Consider the following 26122-nt stretch of genomic DNA (forward strand, 5'->3'; position numbering starts at 1 on the left):
CAACCAATGTTCTAAGTTACGGGAAAAGAGGAGACGAAATGTTCAATTTTCAAAGATCTATTTTATTTTTACGTTCGTTATAAATAAAGTATCGCACACACTCACTCATTCTTGTAGCAGTGGATCTACCACTGGTCATATTTTTTAATTTACGTAAAGTGTAACGATCGATGTGATTGAGCCATATTTTTTTTCAACATATTCGTAGAATTTAGAACCAAAAATTAGTGCGCTAACACTGCAATATTGTTTACATATTTCATTAGCCCTATGCATTATATTTTCTATTTTACATAATTTACTAAGGCCAGTTGCGTTTTGCAAATATTTTGTTGGAGAAACATGATGTAATATTCACGCAATGCCTTTTTACTATAGTAGTCGAATGTTTATTGCGATTCATTTGCATTCTAAAAATTCGGATATCTTTCGGCAGTGTCTGTCAGATTACAAAACAGTGTCTGCATAACGTTGACTACGCACACAGCTAACTTTTATACCGATCATTTTCGTGAGTTAACTAGTTTTTATTACAATGATTTGCATCTTTTTCTTTTACATCTAAAATTGTCACTATTTAAGTTAAACGTAGAGCGACAAATATATTTACAATGAACCGTGTCTACTGTTAACGCATGGTATTATATTCTTATTTAAGGGCTTGGCAGTTGAAACTATGTATACTGGACCAATCTATATTTCTTATATGTGGTTTTACATATCGCAAAATGTTAACCTCATTTACGTGTACAGTATATACACCGTTAACGGATGAAAAAAATATAGGTCAACTATTTTACGATATAACACACCACCAAATTTTATTTTAGAATGTCTACGTTTGAACAATATATTAGGTGAGATAATTTTTTATTGTCTCTAATACCTAGCCTCGCGTCTTATTAATAAGACGCGACAATTAAAACGACTTCCTTGAAGTCATATTAAAATGAATTCGAAATGTGTTCGAGATTTACACTTTTCGTGCATCGATAACATTCGTAACATGATATAAAGCAGTCAGTTCCTTGTTGCTGAAGGTTATGACGATGGTGTGACACGAACTTAGAGGTTTCAATGATTCTGTTTCGTTTTCCATAAATAAAGAGATGTTGTCCTTTAAGCTTTGCAGGCTTTCATGAGGAGATCGGTGCTTAAAGATTTGGGCCTTTCGATCGGAAGTCCAAGAGCACGGTCCCAGACGAGGGAAGCGAGCACACCAAGAGCACGCGATACTCCGAACAGGACGGTGTAGTAATTCATTTCTTTCATTCCATAGTATTGCAACAGAACTCCCGAATGAGCATCTACATTCGGCCACGGGTTCTTGACCTTGCCAGTTTCCAAGAGGACGGGAGGAACAACTTTGTATACTTGAGCAACGAGCTGGAAACACAAACATCATCGGTTATACATGAAAACCCAACACATTATCTATTAACCTATCACATAAAATGATAGGACACTATACTTTCAAATAAAGTCATAGAGATACTTTACCTTGAACAGTTTATCGTCCGGCAAATGTTTCAACGCGAACTCTCTCTGGCAGGTATATCTAGGGTCAGTCTTCCTAAGCACAGCGTGTCCGTATCCGGGAACAACTTGGCCGCTCTTCAGAGTATTCCAAATGAAGTCTTTGAGTTTCTCGTCGCTGGGGCTATCTCCAACTTGGGCGCGTAGCTTCTCCAGCCACACCAATACTTCTTGATTCGCGAGACCGTGAAGAGGTCCAGCCAGACCGTTCATGCCAGCCGCGAACGACAGGTACGGGTCGGACAACGCCGAGCCTACCAAGTGGGTCGTGTGAGCAGAAACGTTTCCACCTTCGTGGTCGGAGTGGATAGTCAGATATAAGCGCAACAGTTCGATGAATTGGGGGTTATCGTAGCCAAGCATATTCGCGAAGTTCCAAGACCAATCTTTGCCAGCATCGACGGATCCCAAACCTTTGCCACCCTTGTAAATGTTTCTGTATATCGTGGCGGCGACTACTGGCAATTTAGCGATCAAGTTCATCGAATCCTCGTAGACGGTCTCCCAGTACTTGGATTTGTGTACACCCTTGGTGTACGCCTTGACGAACTCGCTCTCGCTGTTCAGAAGGGTGATGGCAGCAGAGAATTGAGTCATTGGATGAACTGATTTGGGCAAATTGTTCAATGCTTTGACCACGTGTTCGGGCAGAGCGCTTCTCGACGCCCATTCCTGAGAAAGGGCTTTCGCTTGGGCTTCCGTGGGCACGTCACCGGTGATCAACAGCCAGAAGAGACCCTCTGGAATCGGCTCCGCGCCTCCGGGAGCTTTTGGCAGAAGCTTCTGGCACTCGGGAATCGATTTTCCTCGGAATCTGATACCTTCTTCGGGGTCCAATACCGACGGTTCCCATACGAGACCTTTGATTCCACGCATACCGCCGTACATCTGAAAAGTTATGATAATTAAACTATTTGGTAAAATATTTGATTCTACATGTGAATTGAATTTGTATTAAAAAAAAGTGTTCATAAAATTGAATTAAGGTTTCTTTTCAAATACTGTCCACCAATGTTGTATTAACTTTTTGATATAATTTTTAATAAAAGTACTCATTGCAATAGACAATTCCTGTGCTTCCAAGTGGACAGAAGTTTCCCAGCCAGTTAATTATATGCGTATCGCGATCACATGATAAGCACGCGACATACGCTCATTCGCTACAGTTCTTATCAGCGCTAGAAAAAATAACCGGTTGACTATATCTTCTTTAAAAAAAATTCTTCCTTCGCGATGTGAGGTCAACGTGACGTCTATGCTATGCTCATACGTGATCTCTTCGTCGCTACGACCTATTATCTCATTTCCAACATCTTTACAATTAATAAGTTTACTTGTCGTCATATACTTACGATACGCATGATATATCAGAAATGTTGCATAATGATTAAACGCATACCATGTCTACGGTAACTTCTCCAACTTTGGTGCCTCCATGCTGTTTGCGGAAATTCTTGACACGTTCTTGTTCCTTGGGAATTTTCTCGGACAGAACCTTCTTCAGATCGGTGGAACTATCGGATAACGGTCTCACGAAGACGGTGGAAGTTATTTTCTGGAAAAAAAAAAATCGAATTAATTAAATGACTTCGTATTAAAGACAGACAAACAACAGTTAGATAAAAAATCTAATTAAAATTTTATTTACTTGTCGGGGAAATTTCTTATCTAGACAAAGATCTTATTTTGCAGCACAAATAATCGATAACTTTTGGCGTGCACCTTGTTCCATAATAATTAGTAATTACAATCTAAATTCTAAAGTGAGTTTGAATGAATGGAAGCTTATCAGGAAATCTGTTTAATGAAATAAACGTGGAAAATAAATCGTCACACGCTATTTTTATTCGAATAATTTTTTTACTGATCTCCGGTTGTGATTATCGTATCGTTTCCACCAGCAGACACTCGATGGCATTGAAAGATTTTTGTTTCGTGCTTCGGTGAGCTCATTATACCGTGAAACGAAATAGCAATACTTTCTCTCGTTATCAAATATTTGCGACAAGAATAATGATAAAACGAGCACCTCTGCTGTTTTGAAAAATATTTTTGTCATTCAAATTCGTGACAATAGATTTCAGTTTTATCAGAGAGTAAAAAAAAATTCTGTTTGGAAATCATTTTAAGTTGTTAAAAGAGAAATGGTATATGATGTTTGCGTTGTTCTCATTGGGTAGTAAAACATAACATAACTTGCATAATAAGAGAGTTATAATTATTATATAAATTTTGAGAAACGTTAATTGTATTACAAATGTATATTACATGTTATGTATAATTTATTATTATATATATGAGATTTAAACTTACAGTACATTATTTATATACATGTAATATTATATAATACAAGTTGTATCGATTTATTTTTATTTTTATTAAAATCTAATTAACGTACATCTGCAAAAGAGTCAATATATAAATAATGTAAATTAAAATAAATGTTCGTTATGAATAGGAATCGAAGTACATAGTAATGTACTCGAGTTTAACGAACAAACGTGCGTGACTGCTAGATTACATAAAATGAACGAATGGCACATAATGATACATTTGCTTCGTAGAACTCACACGTGAGCGGGATGTCGTGACGGTTTCGCGAACATTAAAATTAATGTCCAGCAATAAATAAACTCAACGTAAAAATATATGAATCTCAACGTAGATTATCTACAACAGTTGTTTCACTTCTATTACGGAATTATAACAATTGTGGGCATTGGACAGTGAATATAATATAAAAATATTGTGACGATAAAAAAGATAAATGCTTTCGTTGTTGAAACAAAATATTTATCTGCTATATCTATGTTATAATTATATCGTAGTTATTTAAGGATTATACGTATGCATAATATTCATACCATTTAATTGTATTTACTACTTATTTATTTTTTAAATAATTCATATAAAATTAAATTTGATAATATTAGGAATTACGAACGTTGAACGGCAGTTATAATTCAGAATTAATAATTCAAACATTCTTGAATATTCCAATAGTGTCGATATCAATGAGCGTTGTCATACGATTATCGTTTTTCTTTAGTTTCTTTATGCGGATAGTATCGAAGACCATGAGAACTTCTATAAACCACGAGCTTCACCTCGAGGTCACGGGTCTCGCGTTAAAGTTCATTATCAAATTGCAGACCATAGTAAAGTACACCGTTTAATGCTATATTAACAAAAAAAAAAGTATTGCGAATGACATTGTATCGATCGAATCGATTACGACTCTATCGGTGAATATATCGTGAAATAGGAAGTCCAGTGCTAAATTCTCGAATATTCGTCCCAAAATGATGGGCTTATTTTTAGCAGAGTATTTCATAATAATTGCATCGATAAACTTTGCTCTGTGATAACGTATCAAAATTAAAGTTGGGACTATAACCGTTGAATTTTTTTTCTGTATAGGAATATTTGAATAATCGGGCGATTCAAATATTCGATGAATATAATGTGGATGGTATAAGAGTATATATATAAGATTGATTTTTTTTTTAATCTTTCGAATTTTTTATCAATTATAATTTGTTGGTAATGGGAGCATGTAGACGGCAAAAATTCATGAATGCTACCTCCCCCTAGTGTCTGTCTTAACGTTTCAGATTTCCTGTTCCTTGTTTCGAACTTCCGGTTGCCATTATTCTTCTTTTCAGAACATGCTTCGCATTGTCCAATCGACCGATATAATATTTCACGCTGAATGGACAATAATCGTGTACCTTTTATGGATGATCAAACCATTAAATTGTTGCTCTTACATTTTAGACCAAAAACGGTTTTAAGGGTGGAAACATCCTTTACAAATAATTCTGCTTATTTATATTTTTGCTGATATCTTTGGAACCATAAGACATATTGGAAAAATGCTAAGTACAAAATTTATATTCTATAACATCATAGAATTGTTTCCAAAAATTTACAGCACTGTTAATAATGAACATTTCGAATCGAAACTTTTTTCCTTGTAGATCTCATGGAACCCTACAAAAAACATATAGAAAGTTTTCTTCTAAAGTGAAAACCTAATTTTAAACAAAATGAAAGAATGAATTTTTAAGAATTCGCAAGGAGGTCGCCTCTATCGATTTTAGTCAAAATAACAAATTGTCTATAAAAATGATTTTTCACTTCCTCGGCCAAAATGAAGCATACTGTGTTAAATAACATAGGACAAATTTTTATTATCTACGAGAAAAGAGATTTCCAAACAATAGAAGAAAAATAATTCGAGACAGAAGAACTTCGAGAAATATTTGTTTCTCGAAAAAAACATATTTGACAACAATTTCATATCTTATCGAGATGTACAACTTTTATTTAACCTATTTTCTCAAACCAATTCTTCAGTTTCTTTTGTTTTGCTGACGACTCAGGAATCTTCAATTCAAGATAGTACTAAATCCATGGCAAACCTCGGTGCAAACATCGATATACGACCGCGTTTTGTGACGTCCATGAGGAATTAGGTCGAGGTAAAATCTCGACAAAAACGCAATGGGTATACTGACCGAGTTCCTGTTGGATTTTGACATTCATCGATAAACCTTAATTGCCGAATGATGAACTCGTACTAATTAACTGATAATCGCCTTCGTCGGACCAAATTTCAATGTCTTTAATTGTTCAGGGAAGTTAAACAATCTTCGTATACTTGGTACATTACTATAAAGTATTCAGTAAATAATTGTTTGCTTACTTATGTAAATAAAAAAAAGAAATAACTATAAAGTCGATAGATTTAAAGATATTCGAGAACGATCGAAACGAGATACCCTGTATGTGATGTAATACTGTTCAAGGTCATACAAGGTCAAGCCTAGCAAGAGTTCTTCAATCTACACTTCGACGTAAGAATAATCATTACAAGCGTTTTGCAATTCAAATAACCGTCACGAGGCATTAATCCGCAAAATGAAAGTAAAAACTTGTCAATAAATAATACATTCAATTACTGTGGCAATTAGGAATGTGGCATTTTAAAGGAACACTGTTCGGTTATGCTGGCTCTACTGGCCGATGCCTAATCGTGACGGTACGTTTTTTTCAACTACATTTACACCATTCAGATAAATATTTATTGCGACCTATATCGATTCAGCTCGAGTTCATTTCAGTAATTATTGTTCCGAGTTGCCAACGCAATGGGGCCAATTTCCCGAACGGAGTATTTGTTGGTAAATCGGTAAATCACGACAGACTGGGATTATTATTTCTGAGAAGAGATAATAATTAAAAGAATTATTTTCTTGGGAAGTAGATGAAAGATAAAATTTAGATCAAAGAACATTCTTTTAATTTCAGTTAAATAATTATTAATTGGACCAACTTCTCCAAGCAATGTATTATTAAAGAATTATTTTCTAATAAATGAAAGAAATATTGGAAAGTGGATTAAAGGTAAAACGTTCTTCAAAGATTATTCTTTCCTTTTGATTTGCTGGCGTTGCTCCCTGCTGAATGATACGGCCAGAATCAGCGTCATTTTGGCGCAAGTGTGTTAGTAAGTGATTATACGTATAGAACTACGAACGAAACCGTCTTCAATGTACGATATGCTTTTGAATATAAATTGCCATTGACCTTGACCTTTCTATTGAATCTATCAGTCATTGTACACGTCTTGTAAACTACACAGATTACTATTGTTAATATTGGAATTCTGATCTGAATAAACCTTTAACAATTATTTCTTTCTTAATTCATCCTTACAATTAAAACTAAACTTATATTTTTGGGAAATTTACTGGAACAAAGGGGATCGTTATATCAGTATCATAAATTAATTAAACAATTTCGAAGGCCACCTTATTAATAAAAAAAAACCGATATTCTAGTCCCCTTAATCATCTACAATCCTTTTATTAAATAATAAAGATTATAATCAAATAAAGAAACAGTTATCAAGATACGAAAACTTGGTTCTTTTATGTAACAGCGTGACTTGTAAGTATTATTAGGAACACGTGATTACTAGCAGATAAAGAAAAAATCGATTCAAGAACCACTTTATTCGTTCAATGCTTCGTATAAGATTATTCTTAAATATTTCCTGTGCACGATCTATTATTAGACAAAAGGCATGTGCCATTTGAATATTTCAGTATTTTGTACGTTGTTTCCTGATCGGTGTCGTATCCGCGAATCGGAAACGTATGAATACGTCACCAGAACGATAGAAGTATTATTTACAACTAGTACACGTTGTATCTGGAAAACTGCCAGAATTTCAAATAAGTTGTCGACTAAAAATAAGTAATTTCACGTGTTGTATAATTTAAACCGTGCTACATAATGCACACGTGATAAGAAAATTGTGTCCTTTGTACCACAATGACATTCAATGGTATCGAAGACGATTACATTGGAAGTGAAACAATTTGGAAAGCTGCCAATTATGTACGTCAAACATTACGTACGCGATAGTTACGAATTACCTAACGAATTATGAAAATCTAACTTCGCTTTACTAATGTAGTCTTGACTCATGAACGTACTCTATGTTCTCTTAAAATTTCTTTAATAAACAAAAAAATATAAATTCAATTTTAGACTTTGCTATATGGATCAAGTTAAGAAATTGTCCAAAAGAAGAGCAGGGAAGAATAACGAAATTAAAAAGAGATACAATTAATGAGGAACGATTCCAGAGAATCAATTAAATGTGTATTTAATGTGTAAAAATTTGAACATATTCTTATTTGTATATCAAGGTTCACTGGAGTGTTTTATGCGATAAAGTATTGTTATCAAACACGTAACAGGCAGAACGACACCTCGATACTTTTACATATATTTTTTTATGAGAAAACCTCATATCTGTTTGCAAGTTTGAACTACTTGTGTGAAACTTCCTTGAAACATTATTTCCTGCTATTTATAGGCTTTTTAATTTTAGTGTTTACCTACGGGAATTTATCAACTGTGTCGTCTACTCACAATGCTCAATTGTAACAGACATGAAAACAGATAAGGCTTTTGATATAACTAGTAACAATATATGGTAATTAATGCAATAATCAATGTCAGTCTAGATTAAAAGATTAAATAAGGATTTCTCCTCAAAGTCGAAGATCGTTTCTAAACAGTACGTTAACTAACCTTTTGCACTCGAGGCCTTTTTTTCTGGTATCTAACTGGCAAATCGAAATGTTTCTTAGCATTCTATTGCCATGAATTCTAAGCTATCTAGATTTGAAAATAAGGCCATATACCTCACCGACAATCATTTTATTGACACTTTGAGCTCCAAAGAAATGAAACCTAAAGAAACATTAGGTATCGTAGATTTGCTGCATGAAACCTAATGGTGACTGAGAGTCACCTCTCGAGTGCAAAGGGTTAAAATGTTGAAACAGAAACTGGTGCTGTTCCCAGTATTATTAGAGAAATCAGCTGGAAACGCGTTATATGGGGGTACACCTTGCATACCATTCTCAAGAGTTTTTGCTTTCACTTTCATTCCAACAATTTCCATTTACTTTCGCGACCTGGAAATTCATTAGGTGCAAAAATGAATTCCGTGTTTTCCTATAGTTTCCCATATACTTATTTCCTGATAAGTAAACTTATCATTCGTTCGTAATAGAAAATCGTATAACCTTTAATCTTTCCTTAGTCACATTTTTCAAAATGACCGGTAAATATTTCTATTTAAATTAGAGTTATAAATAGTTAAAAAATTAATTTCTACATGTAATAATTGTTAAGTGAACTTGTTGTCTGTTAAAAGAACAACAATAACCAAAGTTTGTGGGCTATTCAAGTTCGTTAGCAGTGTCCATCAGGTTGAGACTTTGGTTGTGTAGATTCATTGTAATGAAAATCAAACGGAGAACTTGGAAGGAAATATTTCTGCTCCAACTAGAATTACAAATATGTGAATGTAAAGGCACAGAATTAATTTCTACACCTAATATTTAAGTATATATTATTTAATAAGTAAACAGGCGATCCATTTATCAAAAAAACAAAATCTTAAACCGTCTTTTGAAAATCCCTTTACATGTAAAATACGATTAGTGTCTACAAAAATGATTTCTTGAATCGTTTTTCAAGAGAAAGATTTTGTAGAAGTCGACTTTTTTATGGTCGATCGGAAAATCAATTTTTCTACAAGCACGGAATGGAACATTTCTAGTTTACACACGAGAATAACGAAATGGTATATCTTACACGCTACGTGTCACGGGACAACGAGTTAATATCGAGGAATTTATCGTTTGAAATGCAGGTAACAATATACTTCGGTCGTAACGCAAGACGGATATCAACTTGCGGCCGCAATGATGTAACGAAATACTAATTGAACAGATTGTCAGTGACTTTTATTTCAGTTGCGGGTATCGTTGCAAATCAAATAGAGATTTAACCTTTTCTCATTTAATTCCTTTAACCATCGACCGATCCATCGAACCCAATTACGATTATTTTAATGATATCGTCAGCTCTGCGATGTTCTATTTATTTCGTTCACAAGCAGAGACAATGCTCGTGGAATTAATTCTATTATTATATTTCGAATTAAATGGATATTAATCGGACATATTAAGGAGAGAGTGATACTTCTCGAGGTCCTTATTTATTAAATGTGAAAAGTATTCATTTGATGATATTGATGGGTAATACTTGGATATTCTTAATAAGTATTTACAGTGGGTGTAGAATGTATTCGTACACCGATAAATTTCCCAAAAAACTTTTATGTGAAATTGTAGTTTCTTAACTTCTTTTTTTATAATCAATGATATATTACATATTCTCGGAAGTCTCTAAGATAGATATAGTCCAAACAACATTTACTAATTAATATAATTTGTAAAATTAACAAAAAAAAGTGCGAAAAGTGGGTACGAGTATAGAAGCAATAAGTATTTGTACGATTCTTATGACGAACCATTTACAGTAGAATTTGTAACGTAAACACATTAGTTTATTGGTCCGTACGAATTAAAAAACATCAAATTTCCAGTAAACTACTTTTAAAAATGGCTCTAATACAGGAATGGAAGAAGATCCCATTTCGAATAACTAATAATTAGACTGCGGATCTTTATGCAAAATAAAATCTTCGCGAACGTGCCTACAAAAATCGAACTTAAATAAGAATATATTTTATTCTGCAAATATTATAACATGAACTTTACTTTCGATCTTTTTTATATTCTTGCATATTGTGTGCATTTTATAGGTTCTTGCACATTCAAATTTCCTATAAATGCATAAAGATCCGCAGTCTACTAATAATTTAGTTAATTTAATGCTTGGAAGAGTTACAATAATTATAAAATCAGAAGGAAATCCCACGAAGGAAGTATTATATACATATAAATTAATGTAAATTTCTTTTTTCTTTTAATCAAGTTTTAAAAATTAAACAGTTGTGCGAATACTTATTGCTTCAACATTTCGATCGATTAATTGTCTTTTTTTTGTTAATTTCGCAACTTACATAAATAGCTATTTTTTTTTGTAATCTATCTATTCGAGAGATTTTCGAGAATATGTAGAATGTCATTGTTTATAAAAAATAAGTTAATAAATTACAATTTTGCACAGTTCTTTTGGGAATTGATCGGTGTACGAATACTTTCTACACCCACTGTATATTAATAATAAGTTTAAAGAAATTCTGTGCAATCGTTTAGCTTAAAAACACCCTAACAGGTGCATGTTTTGGAGTGCATGATCCCCTCTCAAGGGGGGAGGGTCAAGTAAACAACCGCTTTTTCGCGAATTATTTTTGAAGAGTGCGTTATATATATTTATTTACAACTAATTAATTGTTATTTTGTAGCATCTAGATAATCTATATAATTTTTTTTAAGTAAAAATATTCATAAATTAATGAACGGCAGCTGTTTGAAGTTGGCTTCTCGAAAATGCGCCGTACAACGCACAGATCACTCTAATTATTTGAAATAAAAAATCCACCAATTTTTCGTTAAGATATAGTAACGCGCTTTGCATCAACCTCGATTGAAAAAAAAAACATTTTAAATTTAAAATTTCACGCCACGTTAAAAAAATCTTGTTATAAAAAAAATGATTAAAAACATTGTTTATTTTAATTTTTATAAAAGCCTTTAGGTTGATGCAAACGAGGATAGTTTAAGGAATATTTTGTGCCAAGTTTCATAGCAATCGGCTGAGAAATCTCTAAGCTACATTGCACGGCACGCGAAATTTTGTGTTTTGAGAAAAATGCGTTTAAAGTTTCCGGATCTAAAAATAAACTGTAGGTACATTTAGACTTCGAAGTTTTAGCTGAAATGGTCGGAGCACGTTCTCCAAATGGTAAACTAATTTTCTAAACAAAAAAAAAAAGGTCAAAATTTTGAATTCTACATGACCCTCGCCCCTTAAGGGGGTATTATCGTCTAAAAACTTCAAAAATTCGTTACGTTTTTGCATTTTCTTATAATTTGGGGTTTTGAGAAAGTGCCTCTAAAATATTAATTTGAAATTCGTAGAGCTCTCATAGTTACAGAGACTTAAAGGCTGTTCACCGGTATTAGTGCTAAATGTATAGCAAACTTTAAACGCTTTTTCTCGAAACGACATTTTTCAAATCGGGCGCACGTTTTTCTCAAAAACTATTGGACCGACTGACTTCTGGTTGTACACACATTTCGAGGGCACTATCATCTATGGTCTGAACTAGAGTTATACCGATAGCTTGAATATTTTAGCCCTGCTCTCATATTTTCGTTGAGAATTTTCCGGGAAAATTAAACCTTAATTTTCAAACAGCTGCGATTCCGATAAAATATGTAGTACTTACTTAATGCTAGTTCAGACGATAACTACATTCATATAGATTGAAAACAAAATTTATTTTTCTGTCTCATCGCCACCAGCCTGTGCGCCCGATTGAACAAGCGTCTCACGCCACAACCTGCATAACAGCGCATAACTTGTATAGATTTCAATGAAGTATTTCATAAAAATTTGTGTTGTTACTTTAAACGTATTTTATTATGCATAAAAAAACCCTGGTACTGTAGGTTTGATAGTTTTCGCAAAATTAATTGCTAAAAATTACTGAAAAAACAAACTTCTAAACGATAATACCCCCTTAACTATAGATGCCTGAATAGAGCAAGTTATACTAGTGTCAGCTTGGTATGAACGTTAATTCTGTGACAAGGTCAGATATGAGCTTCATTAATTTTCTACGTTGATTCAGCCCCAAAGCTGCGTTCATATTAATGAAACACTGTGTCTACAGCTCCAACTCCAGATACGCGAGTAAAGGTAACATGGCAGAATCGGGGAATAAAAAAAGGGGAGAAGACAGAAGGGGAAATCGCTGACGCGTAAATAGTAGTAGCCAATATTCGTTTTTACAGTCTGAGCTTTTTCCGATGCGCGATAATTAGTCTGTTACGAACAAAGTTCAATACGCGATCTGGCTAACGAGGAATGCGACCCGCGGTATCACATAATCACTAAGTGTTACAACGTAGTATTAATTAACCCGCTGGAGCAAGTGAATTATTAACGTAATCATTGGTCAAATAATACGTACAAGCGTATGTCGAATTTTCCTTGAGATCAATTATTCATTATTAACGATGAATTTATTATTCATATAGTAATTGTTTGTTTTATTCATTTATACAGAGTTTTTCAAAAGCAGTTGTAAAATTTTGCTTTTTAATAACGAAATAAACGTAGTCGCGGCGAACGAATAAATGATAATATCTTTAGCATTTCATTCAAATAATGTATACTTCCATTTAAAATTTAAAATCGAATATACGCCGTACCATTTGTAAATGAATAAAGGCTTGTTGGAATAATTAATCGAACGAGCATAGTTATTAAATCTCTGTAGGGTGTTTCTATTCGTCATCTATTATTGGAATAAAATATCGCTGGTCTCTGGTATGAAGTAATGTTGGAGAGAGTCCAACATAAATTTCTAAGGCATGTATTGTATAAAATGCACAATAGTGTACCTAATTTAAATCGTGTCTGCTTTCCAATGTTGAACATGGTTAACATTTAATATTTATTTTTAAAGTCATTCATGTACAGATCAGATGTACAGTGTCGTTAACTTTCACGTGCCAGCTAGAGAAATCTAATTTTGTATCGTCTAACATATAGAGGTCTTGTTTCCTTCGCCAATAATTACGTGAATGATTTGGACTTCCTCCTTGGTTCTATTTAATCATTTAACATTACATTATAATAGTAATTCTTTTATTTTTGTATATTTTCGATACAGAAAGGAATAGCACATTCTATCCACGTGATTAATTAAATAATATTAAGTTATTCTATTTTGTATGAATAATATTTATAATATCTACAATATTTTATTTAACTGTTTTCATCGAGACTTGCAAGAATTTTCTATTATCTTACATTTCTCACAATGTAAGTAGAGTACTATAATTGCTTTAATTTTTCGATAAAATTATGCACGTCACTGACCTAGCTGAAGAAGGTAATGTTTGCAAGCAGTGTTTGTTGATGATTAATGTATCCGTCTTGTGGAATCTACAGCGGAAAGGTTATATCGGTGACGAGATTGGAACGAAATTCCCCGCTAATAAATTTTATCGCTAAGGATTATCGACCAGCACTCTTCGTATCAATATTTATGTAAATGATAAAGGAAATGAAAAAAGCTTCTAAACTGTATGGCACGTATCAAGTTTGACAAGAAGGTCAGATAATACTTAAAGTAATATTTCTGAAAATTCAATTAAATTTTAACAACGAATTTGTTATCAAGGATTTTCGACCGGGAGTTTTCGCGTGAATAATTATTTAAATGGTAAAAAAGACGAAAGTACGTCCTCTAACTGAATTTTTATTTTAAATTCAACAGAAACGAGGCCAAATGGAATTCCAAGATTTAAGCCACTATTAATACTGAAGGCTCAATTAAATTTTGGATCGATAAGCGTGTTCTGGCTCAGTGAACACGCTATCATCGAACAAGTGTTCAATATATACTCGCAGATTTGACGTCATACATCGGACATTGTTCTCATTGTACCATGATCCGAATGCTCATCGTAACCCTTCAAATTCTTATCACTTTTTAATCGTTTAGATTGTTTCTGGTTTTTATACGTAATTTTAATCAATCCCCTCTAAAAAGCTCGCACGTTATCTTCTTCTATCTACATATACATCAAAATGAAAGCCCTGACTCGCTGACATATCAACACCCAGGCTAAACCCTTGAACCTAGAAAGTAGAAATTTTGCACACAGGTTTTTCCATTCTGATGTATACAAGGAATAAGAAAAGATATTTCGAAATTCAATAAGGGAGTAAAACCGCGGGCCACAGTTATCGGATATATCGATTGAAACATTTGAGTTACGGAAAACAAAACACAATCACCTACTGATTCAGAAAGAAACACGCGGTCGACTGCGAACGACATAAAATAAACAGTATTCCACGCGGGTGAAACCGCGGGACACGGCTAATTAACGTACAGTGGGTGTAGAATGTATTCGTACACCGATCAATTTCTCAAAAAGTTTTGTGTGAAATTGTAGTTTCTTAACTTCTTTTTTTACAATCAATGATATTTTACATATTCTCGGAAGTCTCTAAGATAGATATAGCCCAAACAACATTTACTAGTTAATATAATTTGTGAAATTAATAAAAAAATGTGAAAAGTGGGTAAAAGTATAGAAGCAATAAGTACTTGTACGATTCTTATGACGAACCATTTACAGTAGAGTTTGTAACGTAAACACATCAGTTTTTTTTTTTGTTTTGTGCTTTAGGTCACATGCACCTTCTAAGGTTATTAGTGACCACAGTAACGAGTTAGTAGAATAAGTCTATATTAAGTGGTACAGTCCAATATCTTTTAGGAAGCTTAATGTCTGCAGGAGTCCTCTCCTCGTAGTACGCTCAGTGAATTGGGTAACTCAAATTGTGTCCTCTTCGTGTTGTACTTTGGGCAGGTAACCAGTATATGTTCAATGGAGTTTTGAATCCTCCAAATATCGCAGTTATTTGATTCGGTTTTGGTTATGAGATACGAGTGCGACCAGCTGGTGTGACCTATACTTACTCGAAACATCTCAGTTTATTGCTTCGTACACATTAGAAAGCATGAAATTTCCAGTAAATAGGGAAATGGAAGAAAATCCCATCCCGAATAACGTCAACATTTAGTTAATTTAAATTTCGTTACTTTATATAAATAACTAATTTTTTTGTACTGTGTCTATTCTAGAGATTTCCAAGAGTATGTAGAATATCATTGATAATAAAAAATAAGTTAATAAATTACAATTTTACACAGTTTTTTTGGAAAATGATCGGTGCACGAATAGTTTCTACACCAACTGTATAAAATTTAAAATCTGTTTTATAATCTTATGATGTTTAGAAAGGCACGGAATTAATTTCTACACCTAATGTTTCACGAATATAATTTCTGCGTGAATTTCGAGGCCACCAGTTTCGTAAACAATAACATTACTAATTTATTTTGTAAGAAACGATTCAGATTAGAAATAGAGTAATAAGATTAGGGGTAAGATTATTCCTAATGCACAAGCCTTGAGTTATCGGACAATCATGGCGGTAATCAGCGATCTGATATAAAAGAAAATCATTGCAACATACAGATTAACCATGACATCATAATTTCAGAATCTTCCTAGCATGAATGCACTTTATCGAAGTTCAAATAAAGTTCAAATAAACGATGTTTCAGTCACAGTTTCGTGCCTTCAAGATAAATAATATACAATTATTTAAGCGGGATAATTATGGTTGAAACGGAGTTTCTTCAAGACGATGCAAATAATTTCGATTTCTCTTAATAACCAATGAAACGAAATTTATATGTTCTCCGATATAAATGATCTTTGACCTTGTTTCCTTTCCTGGCCAGAGTCTCGCAGAATCGAAACCTTCGCCGCGAGAATGCGTTCCTTTCTTCGCTGCATTATCCCCATTATTCCTGACCTTCGCTCGTGTTCACGTAGGAATTTCGATCTTCAGCGATTTCAAACGTGTTCGAGCCTGAATACCGTCAACAAAACACGATCTTCATTGAGGATTGAAATTCGAAATGGAATAAATTACTATGCAGGAACAGTTTTTTAAAAGGGATTCTAGAATTTTATTATTTTTATAATAAAATGTGCCTATCAGCGTAATCGAGGTAGATATTTGACACCTTATCTGGTAACCCATTCATATGCTTTCAAGGCTTTTAAATTTCAGTGTTTAACTATCGCAATCACTTAACAGTGTCGTTGGTTATCTACTTACAATGCTTACTTCGAGTATATAAATCAGGCATTTAATAAATCTTGTAACAGTATTATACTAACATTGAAGGTTATGTTCTAAGACTCGTCATAAATAATACAGTACACAAAGCGTTGAACGATATTATCTTTCCTGGTTAACTGCAATCATGTGCACTTTCGTTTAAAATAAAAAATTGGATATATTCTACACAATAAAAAAATAAAATCCTAAAGTTCCTTTCGGAAATCCTTTGTGATAATATTGTAACAGTAAATACGTTACGATTTTTATACAGTAAAAGGAAAATTTAGAGCTGCAATTATTTATTATAAATTTCATTGACGATTCAGGTTGATAAATAAATTTGCATCGATACAATATATCGCGTATTGTAACAACAGTTCTATACCATTGCAATAACATTAAGGCAACATCGACTGATGTTGAGATTACGTAACACGTTTTGGGATGGAACCACGCGGTTGCAGTTTGGGCGTCAACAACTTAACAGCATAATTGAATATCTTAAGATTCTTCACGCTATGAGTAAGACAGTTTAAAATAATTAAGTCGACGGGCACGAGTGCTGTGACTTAAACAGTTTACGGACTGTTACATTTGGGTTCTTGTTCTTTGACACGAAATTTTATAATTTAATCTTCTAATACAATTTAATTGACTAGGGTTCTATAACAAAATTTATGTTTAAAGTAATGGAATTTTTATCGAAATCTATAGGTGAACGAGGAGGATTAACGTTAATCTCACTTTAATCAGAGGGCAGTCTTTTAAATTAATTGTTCTCAACTTCACATGTGCCATACAGAGCTCGGTATCACTGATTACATAACTATCGAGCTTGTGAAGGGCATCACCAGATAGAATACACCCGCGAACCACAATTATCTAATTGATTTCGCGCCATATAATCGTCAAATGGCGCTAAAATGACCTAAGAGGGTGTCTTGCGTGAGCCAGTCTTTATTAACACTAAAATGTAAACCGTCTTGTCGGCGACTGACGATTACAACTAATAGTAAAGAATTGAACTGAAAGTTCCTGGTCAGCGATGTTCGTAAACGTCCATAAGACTCCAATGTTGTAATTAAAAGGAAAGATTCTGAATTAAAATGATTAATTAAAATGATCAAATTCTAAGGTTACGGAATTTTGTTTGGTAATCTGAACCAAGGGTAGTTACGTTTAGAAATTAACGAATAAAAAATTCAGGGGTGATTAAAAGCTGAAGCTTTAATAATAGTTTCCTGCAGTGACCAAAACAAAACTAAGACACTCTGTAAAATTGTTAAAAAGAATACAAAAATAAAATCAATTCAGATTCAGTTATCGCAAATGATTTTAATTGTGTCTATAGTGGACGTTGTTTGCTCTTGGCCGAGGTATCATAGCATTTCTATTATTCAATACCTCTCATTATTTTTAGCGAGCGCATTAATAGACCCTTGTAATGAATAGACAATCGATAAAACTCGAGAACTTAAGCTGCGATCACAATTCAGCGTGTCGACAGCTTGCATTAACTCGAGAAAATGTTAACAATAAACCGTTCGGTTCTATAGAAGAAAAAAGAATGGTCGCTTCCGAGGCAAAGCGTTACGCGATCCCAAGGTCGAGTACGTATATCCATGACATTAGGTAATCGGCCAGACCATCTATAAGCTGGCTGAGAAATTTTCGAATCTGCCAAAAATCACTGCGAATAGACGTAAACTTTATACTAAGCGCGATGCTTCGTCCTCAAGCAACACGGGGGAGTGGAATTAAACGAACAATGTGATTAAATATTAAACGACGCTAACCGATACCTACGTGTACATACAGTGGGTGTAGAAAGTATTCGTACATCGATCAATTTCCAAACAAACTATGTAAAATTATAATTTATTAACTTATTTATTATAAACAATGACATTCTACATATTCTCAGCAAAAAAAAATTGCTATTTATGTAAGTTGCGAAATTAACAAGAAAAAGACAATTAATCGATAGAAATGTTGAAGCAATAAGTATTCGCACGACAGTTTAATTTTTGAAACTTCATTAAAAAAAAAGAAATCTACATTAATTTTTAAGTATATAATACATCCTTCGTGGGATTTCCTTTTGATTTTATAATTATTGCAACTCTCCTAAGCGTTAAATTAACTAAATTATTAGCTATTCGAAGTGGGATCTTTTTCCATTCCTGTATTAGAACCTTTTTTAACACGTTGTTCGCCACGTCACCCATATATGGGTGACAGGGATTTTTCCCAAAGGAATTAAAAAAATTATTTTGAAGATCAGATGATAAAGTAAACAAGTTTGGATAGGATTTGTAAATTTTGACGAGGTTGCAAAACTAGATACTAACGCGAATATTGAATTATATAGTTCCCAATTGCATAAGAACAAAATTTTAGCTTCGTAAATATTGTCATGAGTATATGTTTGGCGTCGAAAATGTTAAAAGTACTTTCCTGGTAATTTGATGTTTTCTAATTCGTACGGAACAATAAATGAATGTGTTTACGTTACAAACTCTACTGTAAATGGTTCGTCATAAGAATCGTACAAATACTTATTGCTTCTATACTTTTACCCAGTTTTCGCATTTTTTTGTTAATTTCACAAATAATATTAACTAGTAAATATTGTTTGAATTATATCTATCTTAGAGACTTCCGAGAATATGTAAAATATCATCGATTATAAAAAAAGAAGTTAAGAAACTACAATTTCACACAAAAGTTTTTTTGGAAATTGGTCGGTGTACGAATACTTTCTACACGCACTGTATATTGTCGCCTATGAAATGGTACCACGACGATTTGCACAAGATTAGAATTTTTATTGTACAGCGTATTTTTGATACTGATATCCAGAAGCTTCGATAATTGAAATTAGCCATTAGTACTGCGTATATATTTTTAAATAGAAATATATGGTATTTATCTCTTGTTCTAACTTGCAGTTTCGACTTAGAAAACATTATTTTATTTTGTTCAGTCCAGTAAGGAAAAAGGTTGTGAAAAAAAAACGTGTCTTTCATTGGTTACAAAAAAGAATGGACATCGCTGGTCTAATACTTGACCGATTCGAAGTTCAATCGATAAGTAGGTGTCTGTCATGAACAGGTCACGACCAATGTGGATCAAGAGAACGAAACAGATTTTGACCTCGAATTCGTGCTAAAATTATCGTGCCTTACGAAATTGTAATTGCCGTGCACTCTTCAATGGGCATCTGTGCGACCGAAGGAGATCCTCTCGCGAAAGTATTTCGCGCGAAGCGTGTTCTTGTGACCTACAAACGTGAGATCTCATAATCTGACAACGGACCATTTTGGTTGAGGATTCATGTTTGGCTACGTAGACAGCCGTGCTGCACGAGTCCGCAAAAATCCCTCGTAATAGAAATCGACTGACAGCTCTCAATTTCGGGCGAATCGAACGACCTTTTATTTTTAGTGTGAATGACTGAAGCCAAAATTTCGCGTTCTGTCACATCCGCAGTCGCAAGAAATTCTGCATTTCAAGCTGTAAGAAACCGAACGTTGGCATAATGTTTTACACACACCGACGGGTTTTATAAATATGAAGTGCACAGCATTGCTACGAATTATTTTTCTATTCAAACGTATATTTCCGTATGCGTGGAAAACACTTTGCAAATTAATTTGATGTTATTGCATGGAAATATGAAAAAATAGTAGTTTTCTTTGAATACTGTCTAAACCTATAAATCGTTTATCACAGTCAAACTATTATTTCTGTTTGATTGGTAATTTAGAGTGGATAGTATGGATTGCGTACCTTCTATATATTTATTACGTAACTACTATTGAGCTTAGCTAAATTAATGCAAAGTTCCGTCGGTCAGGTAAATCTTATGTCGCTTAAAATACAATTTTATGTAAATTCTTTCAAAATTATGTAGCATGAATTCGCTGTATCGTTCTCGTAATACTCTAGGTCACTTGTGCATTTCATAAATCACTGCAGTGCCATGATCGCGTATTATCTGCATTTGGCCGAAATAATGTACATTGTTAGAGCTACGGAAAGGTGCTTACTGGAGCCACGTTCAATACGTCAAAATACTCTCAATCGCAACCGGAGCAAGTTGTATCTCTGATTCGCGAGCAAATCTCGCCTAATATGAATTACGAGTACCGCTGATGAGCACAGTTCGTCGGAATTTTTCGAATTTGCCCACCTACAGACCTAATCGTATTATAAAATAAGTTACTAGGCCATCGGTCGATAGAACGCCTACTCCGTATCTAGAACTCGCGGCGTCTTTGACTCTTAACGGTGTCCAAAGCTCTGATGCCACGAAAGGAATAAATAATGCGTGTACTCTTAAATTATTATCGAGTTAATTATATAGACGCTGGTATCATAAAAATGAACGATACGTGACAAACATCTGCTCGCCATTCGAATTTCGCACCGGAACAACGTGCACTAGTTAAAGTATCATTCAAACATCATATTGCGTTCTAAGACCGATCAATTTTCGGTGGATAAATTCGTCACGTACCTGAACTTCTAAACAGCGTTTTGGACTGAAACGGAAGAGTGCCATTGTTCTTAATATCCTGGCTTACGGATCCTTCTTCTTTCTTGTTACCGTCAAACCAACTATCCAACTGACCACGCGGAGCTCTGGCGCCCAACTCAACTAACTCCTCTGCTAGTTAGTCATGGATATTGCCAACAGCGCATGCGCACAATGGGAGGTATCCTCGAAGGATCATTTGTATCTATAAATCTGCCACGTTACGTTCATAAAAAATCTTGAATAAGTTTGATTTTACCATCGTTGTTACCAGTACATTAGGAGAGTAAAGCGCAGGGTTTAATTGTATTATCGTAATCAACGGTTACAATTTATCACAATTTTAATAAATGTTTCATACGATTTATTATATAAATTTAATATTTTAATACCTCAGTGACGCGTCGGTATAGGGACTTTTAACGATTGGTAGCTGCTCTTTAATTTGGCGGGTAATACGAGTATGTTTATTCTTTAGATGTACAATATTGGAACACAAAAACTGTTGTAATTGTCGTTTGTTTTTTTTTGGAATCGTAATTATTTTTTCCATCTTCGGATGATCATCTAGAAATATTTAATTTCTTACATATTTCTGATGACAACGACGTTCTACAAATCACAAATACACGAATATATATGTATATTGTATATCGTACCTTTATTTATTGAAAAAAAGAACTGAAAATTTACCTGTTCAGTGTGAACAAATGAAAGCCGGAAGTAGTTCCACTTGCAAGGATATCTTTGATGACATTTGTAACTAATTCTATTCCATAGTTACGCACTTCATCGTCATTGTTTTTTATTGGTTGTAAAATGTCTACAATACCCCGTGGTACTCTAAAATTACAAATTTTTGACATTTTCTCGAGAGACGCATAACTAGGAATGGATAAAACGCCGGGAATAATCGGAACATTGATTCCAATTTTGTTACAATCATTCACGAACTTAATAAAAACGTCTGCTTCAAAAATGACTTGAGTTATGATCAAATCAGCACCAGCGTCAACCTTGAAATGAAATTATTGTTAACGTTTATACATTTGTTAAATAAAGTAAAAATAAAGTATGTACTTTTTCTTTTAAATATAACAAATCTAATTCCTTAGATGGCGATTCTGGATGCATTTCAGGATAACCAGCTACACATATGCAAAATATATTCCCAAATTCATTTCTTATAAAACGCACTAAATCTACAGCGTGTGGAAAGTCAGTATTTGCAATTGCAGAATCTGGAAATTCGGTTTTATAAAATTCAACGGAAATTAATTAAAATTTCGGATTGAAAGTCAATCAAAAAATAAAAGAGGGGGTAGCTATATTTAATGGAAACAGGAAATTTGAGATTCAAATAATTCTATAAAAATATCTGATTACCTCCTCTTAATACAAAAATATTGATTACTCCAGAATCCAATGCTTTCTTTAAAATAATTAGTATATCTGCGCGAGTTAAGTTACCAATGACTATATGAAGAATTGTATTGCTTGGAAATTGTCGAATCACCTCTAAAGATGGATAATCTTTTGCCATATTTTTCGTATGCCACGTTAATGCATAAAAGAGTGGACGATACTTATTTATCTCTGCAAAAAAACTAATAGGGCAAATTTCTATAACGAAAATACATACTTATATACATATTATGTATTACGTAATACATAATGTATATACAAACCTTTGATAAAAGTCATTATTTTTTATGGGTGAAAGCTCGAAACTACAAAACCTAAATTTTGCATCAAATGAATCTTTTAATAATTTTCTCAAGTCAACGATTTCGTTTCCAATGTTTTTAGGTGGAAAATAACTCGTAACCTTATTGCATTCACTATCACCAACAGGTTTTTCCCGTGATTCATTTTCCCGAACAAATTTGTTCATCGTGTCACCGAAAAAAACACTTGTTACGACTACGTATTTTCTTCTTATCCTCGGAACTATATGAGACCAATTTTGATAACATCGGATTGTGTAATACATGGAATTCGTAACCAATTCCATGTGGGAGTAATCTCTTGAAAAGAACGACAAAATAAATAAAAATGCAGAACAACGTGGCAAATATGCTATAAATATATTCATATAAATAATTAAACAGATATAGATCGGTTATTATATTTAGTTTAAAAAAATACTTTATTGAAAGAAAGATTGAAATATATTTATCATAATATTACTAGTGTTCATAATACAATTTATTTTTACTTCTTTTTTGGTAAATATAATTTTCTACAAACTTCTGTTATTGGAATATCAAAAACAGGAGGTATGCCACCTGAAACTGTTTCTTTCTTGGGATGCGAATGTTTATCTGTAATAGTTGCAATATCGTCTACATTTGGTGTCATCAATAAATTTAAAGCTGGATAAATAAGAAATGCAAAGGTAGCAAGAGCTGTTAAAGCCCAAATTGGAATTGCTACTGCCCAATACTTGGAAGGCCAATATGTTAATCCTAAATTATGTAATGTTTCATCTGGTACTATTGCCCAAACTAAGAACAAAAAGAAAAGCATATTTGATCCTATATACAGAGCATATCCATAAACGGATCTTGGTCCATAGGGAGCAGGAGTATGCTCCATTTTACATAATATTTACTTAATAATAATTATAAGTAGGCGCAGGTGGTCCAAATTGTTGAATAGTTTCAGTTACTAAAATCAAACTATCAAAAAATGATGTCAGTGCTACTCTGACTTTTCTTGCTTCGGCTCCAGAAAATAATCTATAAAAATAATACATTAACAATGGAATGTAATGTACAAACATAATTATTATAAATATACACAATAAACTTACACTTGCAAAATATTATTATTTAATGTCAAATCTTTTGAAACGCCACTTCTTGAAGGCTCTTTATCAACTCTAAGGACTTGATAAATAATTTCTGCCTCCCTTGCCGATGGGAAAGGTATAGATAAATTTCTATTTAAAATTAAGGTTATTTAAGCAAAACTTATAAAAATGTATACAATACCAAAAAATTACTGTTTCAAAGGATACACACTTAGAGTACTCATAGTATCAGAAAGTCACTTAATTCATTAACATTAAAGTATTTTCGCAATTACAATTAAGAAAACGTCTCAATAATATTTATATAGACATTTTTTACAATGTACGCAATCTCTTACGGATAATATTTGATCGCCAACCCCCCAAAACGAATTAACCAATACAGCAATTCAGATATTTAAAATGAAAATTAAAAAACAATTAAAACAAGTAAATTATCTATTCAACGTGTTATCAATGTGAAAGTGTGCGTTTTTCAAGTACATGTGAGTGCACATAAATCTAGTAATTTTGTATGAATGTACTGTGTTTTGCCGTCTCCAGCTGATTCCTGAAACAACACAAATAGTATCAAAGCTTGGTACATTACGCGGTGAATGCAATTTTTTAAATAAAAATACGCGTAATTTTATATACTTGAAGCGTAATGGGACGTAGGAAAAGTAAACGAAAACCTCCAAGTAAAAAGAAAGCTATACAACCTTTAGATACGCAATTTAATTGTCCGTTTTGTAACCACGAGAAATCATGTGAGGTTAAAATGTGGGTATAACAAAATTGCTATCAATATCTGTTGTTTACATTTTTTATCCTTCAATTTCTTTTTCATTTACAGGGATAAGTCAAGAAATACAGCAAGAATTACCTGCAGGGTATGCTTAGAAGATTTTCAAACAACAATAAATTTACTTTCTGAACCTCTGGATGTATACAATGATTGGATTGACGCATGTGAAAGTGCAAATTGAAGTTTTATTACTTCTGTATATCATATTTACAGTACTGATAAACTTTTCTTTTTTGTTTTTACTAAAATATCAGTATTCTGTAATGTGAATTTACATCAAATGTGCAATGGGAGAACTATTTTGTTTCGTTTATTTTAAACATTGATGATTAGAATGTTATATACATTCTATTAGACTATACTGTATGAAATCATACTAATTTTAGTCATAATATTCACATAACTATATTTATATCGTACTATAGATATATGATACTTATTTGTTAAGTATATTTAAAAGTAATAATATATTTACAGAAAAAACAAACGCATGTAATGTTTTGTACTAAATGTTTTTATTAGAACAATTGTTATGTCACAGCATAATGGCATTATAAATAAAACGATTTTTTTCATAGGTAATCCTAGATTGTAATTGAAACTATTTATTATATACAGAAGTTAAAGTATTTGACCTTCAAAAGAGCACAACCTAAAAATATTTTTGTATTTTATTGTACACTTGAGGTTTACTGCCTGAAGAAAGATTAAGCTACAAAAATTAAGGTTTTTATATTAGTAATCTATAAACTGCTATATGTTATGTTTTACATAGTTCACTTTTATTTACTTTTTAAATATTACTATTCCAATAATTGAACAGAACACAGATCTTCAGAAGTTTTAAAATGGACAAAATGCAATTAATAATTCTGCTATTTTCTCTTTTGCTGAAAGTCTTTTGTATAGTTGGAACCATAGTAACTGTAAAAATATTCAGGTACTGTACAAGTGTTCAAAATATTTCATTGTTACTTGAATATAATTTAAACAATTCAATATTTGAATATAGGTAATTCAAACAGTTCAACATTGAAAAATAAAATTCAAAAATTATTTAAACGATATTCAAAGTATTTTAAATACTTATATTCAAATTATATTTGCCGAATATTTGAATCACACAAGTGTTCGAATATTCGAATAAAGAAAAATT

General features: G+C 32.9%; 4 protein-coding genes across 8 annotated transcripts; 1 reads left to right on the plus strand and 3 right to left on the minus strand.

Moving 5' to 3' along the window:
- Positions 1-41: 41 nt before the first annotated feature.
- Positions 42-21507, minus strand: LOC128872377 (probable citrate synthase 2, mitochondrial). The gene is made up of 4 exons (XM_054115003.1): positions 21347-21507; positions 2936-3091; positions 1501-2424; positions 42-1386 (listed from the first exon to the last, which is right to left on the minus strand). The coding sequence occupies exons 1-4, from the start codon at positions 21389-21391 to the stop codon at positions 1120-1122; spliced, it is 1392 nt and encodes a 463-aa protein (XP_053970978.1). The 5' UTR covers positions 21392-21507; the 3' UTR covers positions 42-1119.
- Positions 21347-23548, minus strand: LOC128872378 (methylenetetrahydrofolate reductase (NADPH)). 3 transcript variants are annotated; one of them, XM_054115005.1, is made up of 6 exons: positions 23193-23548; positions 23053-23103; positions 22751-22971; positions 22445-22605; positions 22058-22380; positions 21347-21976 (listed from the first exon to the last, which is right to left on the minus strand). In XM_054115005.1, exons 1-6 carry the CDS (start codon positions 23234-23236, stop codon positions 21928-21930), a joined length of 849 nt encoding a protein of 282 aa, XP_053970980.1. In that variant the 5' UTR covers positions 23237-23548; the 3' UTR covers positions 21347-21927. The 3 variants fall into 3 exon arrangements, with proteins under 3 accessions (XP_053970980.1, XP_053970981.1, XP_053970979.1); XM_054115006.1 differs by having other exon boundaries at positions 22751-22960; positions 23053-23548; XM_054115004.1 differs by having other exon boundaries at positions 23053-23548.
- A 187-nt stretch (positions 23549-23735) lies between these two features.
- Positions 23736-25141, minus strand: LOC128872380 (uncharacterized). 3 transcript variants are annotated; one of them, XM_054115010.1, is made up of 5 exons: positions 25045-25141; positions 24387-24729; positions 24180-24308; positions 23979-24105; positions 23736-23871 (listed from the first exon to the last, which is right to left on the minus strand). In XM_054115010.1, the coding sequence occupies exons 2-4, from the start codon at positions 24401-24403 to the stop codon at positions 23979-23981; spliced, it is 273 nt and encodes a 90-aa protein (XP_053970985.1). In that variant the 5' UTR covers positions 24404-24729; positions 25045-25141; the 3' UTR covers positions 23736-23871. The 3 variants fall into 3 exon arrangements, with proteins under 3 accessions (XP_053970985.1, XP_053970983.1, XP_053970984.1); XM_054115008.1 differs by having other exon boundaries at positions 23844-24105; XM_054115009.1 differs by lacking the exon at positions 25045-25141 and adding an exon at positions 24816-24910 and having other exon boundaries at positions 23844-24105.
- Positions 24736-25147, plus strand: LOC128872382 (transcription elongation factor 1 homolog). Its single transcript, XM_054115011.1, has 2 exons — positions 24736-24941; positions 25015-25147. The coding sequence occupies exons 1-2, from the start codon at positions 24826-24828 to the stop codon at positions 25145-25147; spliced, it is 249 nt and encodes an 82-aa protein (XP_053970986.1). The 5' UTR covers positions 24736-24825.
- Positions 25148-26122: the final 975 nt, after the last annotated feature.

Source organism: Hylaeus volcanicus, chromosome 2 (assembly GCF_026283585.1).
Source record: "Hylaeus volcanicus isolate JK05 chromosome 2, UHH_iyHylVolc1.0_haploid, whole genome shotgun sequence".
NCBI classification, from domain to species: Eukaryota; Metazoa; Arthropoda; class Insecta; order Hymenoptera; family Colletidae; genus Hylaeus; species Hylaeus volcanicus.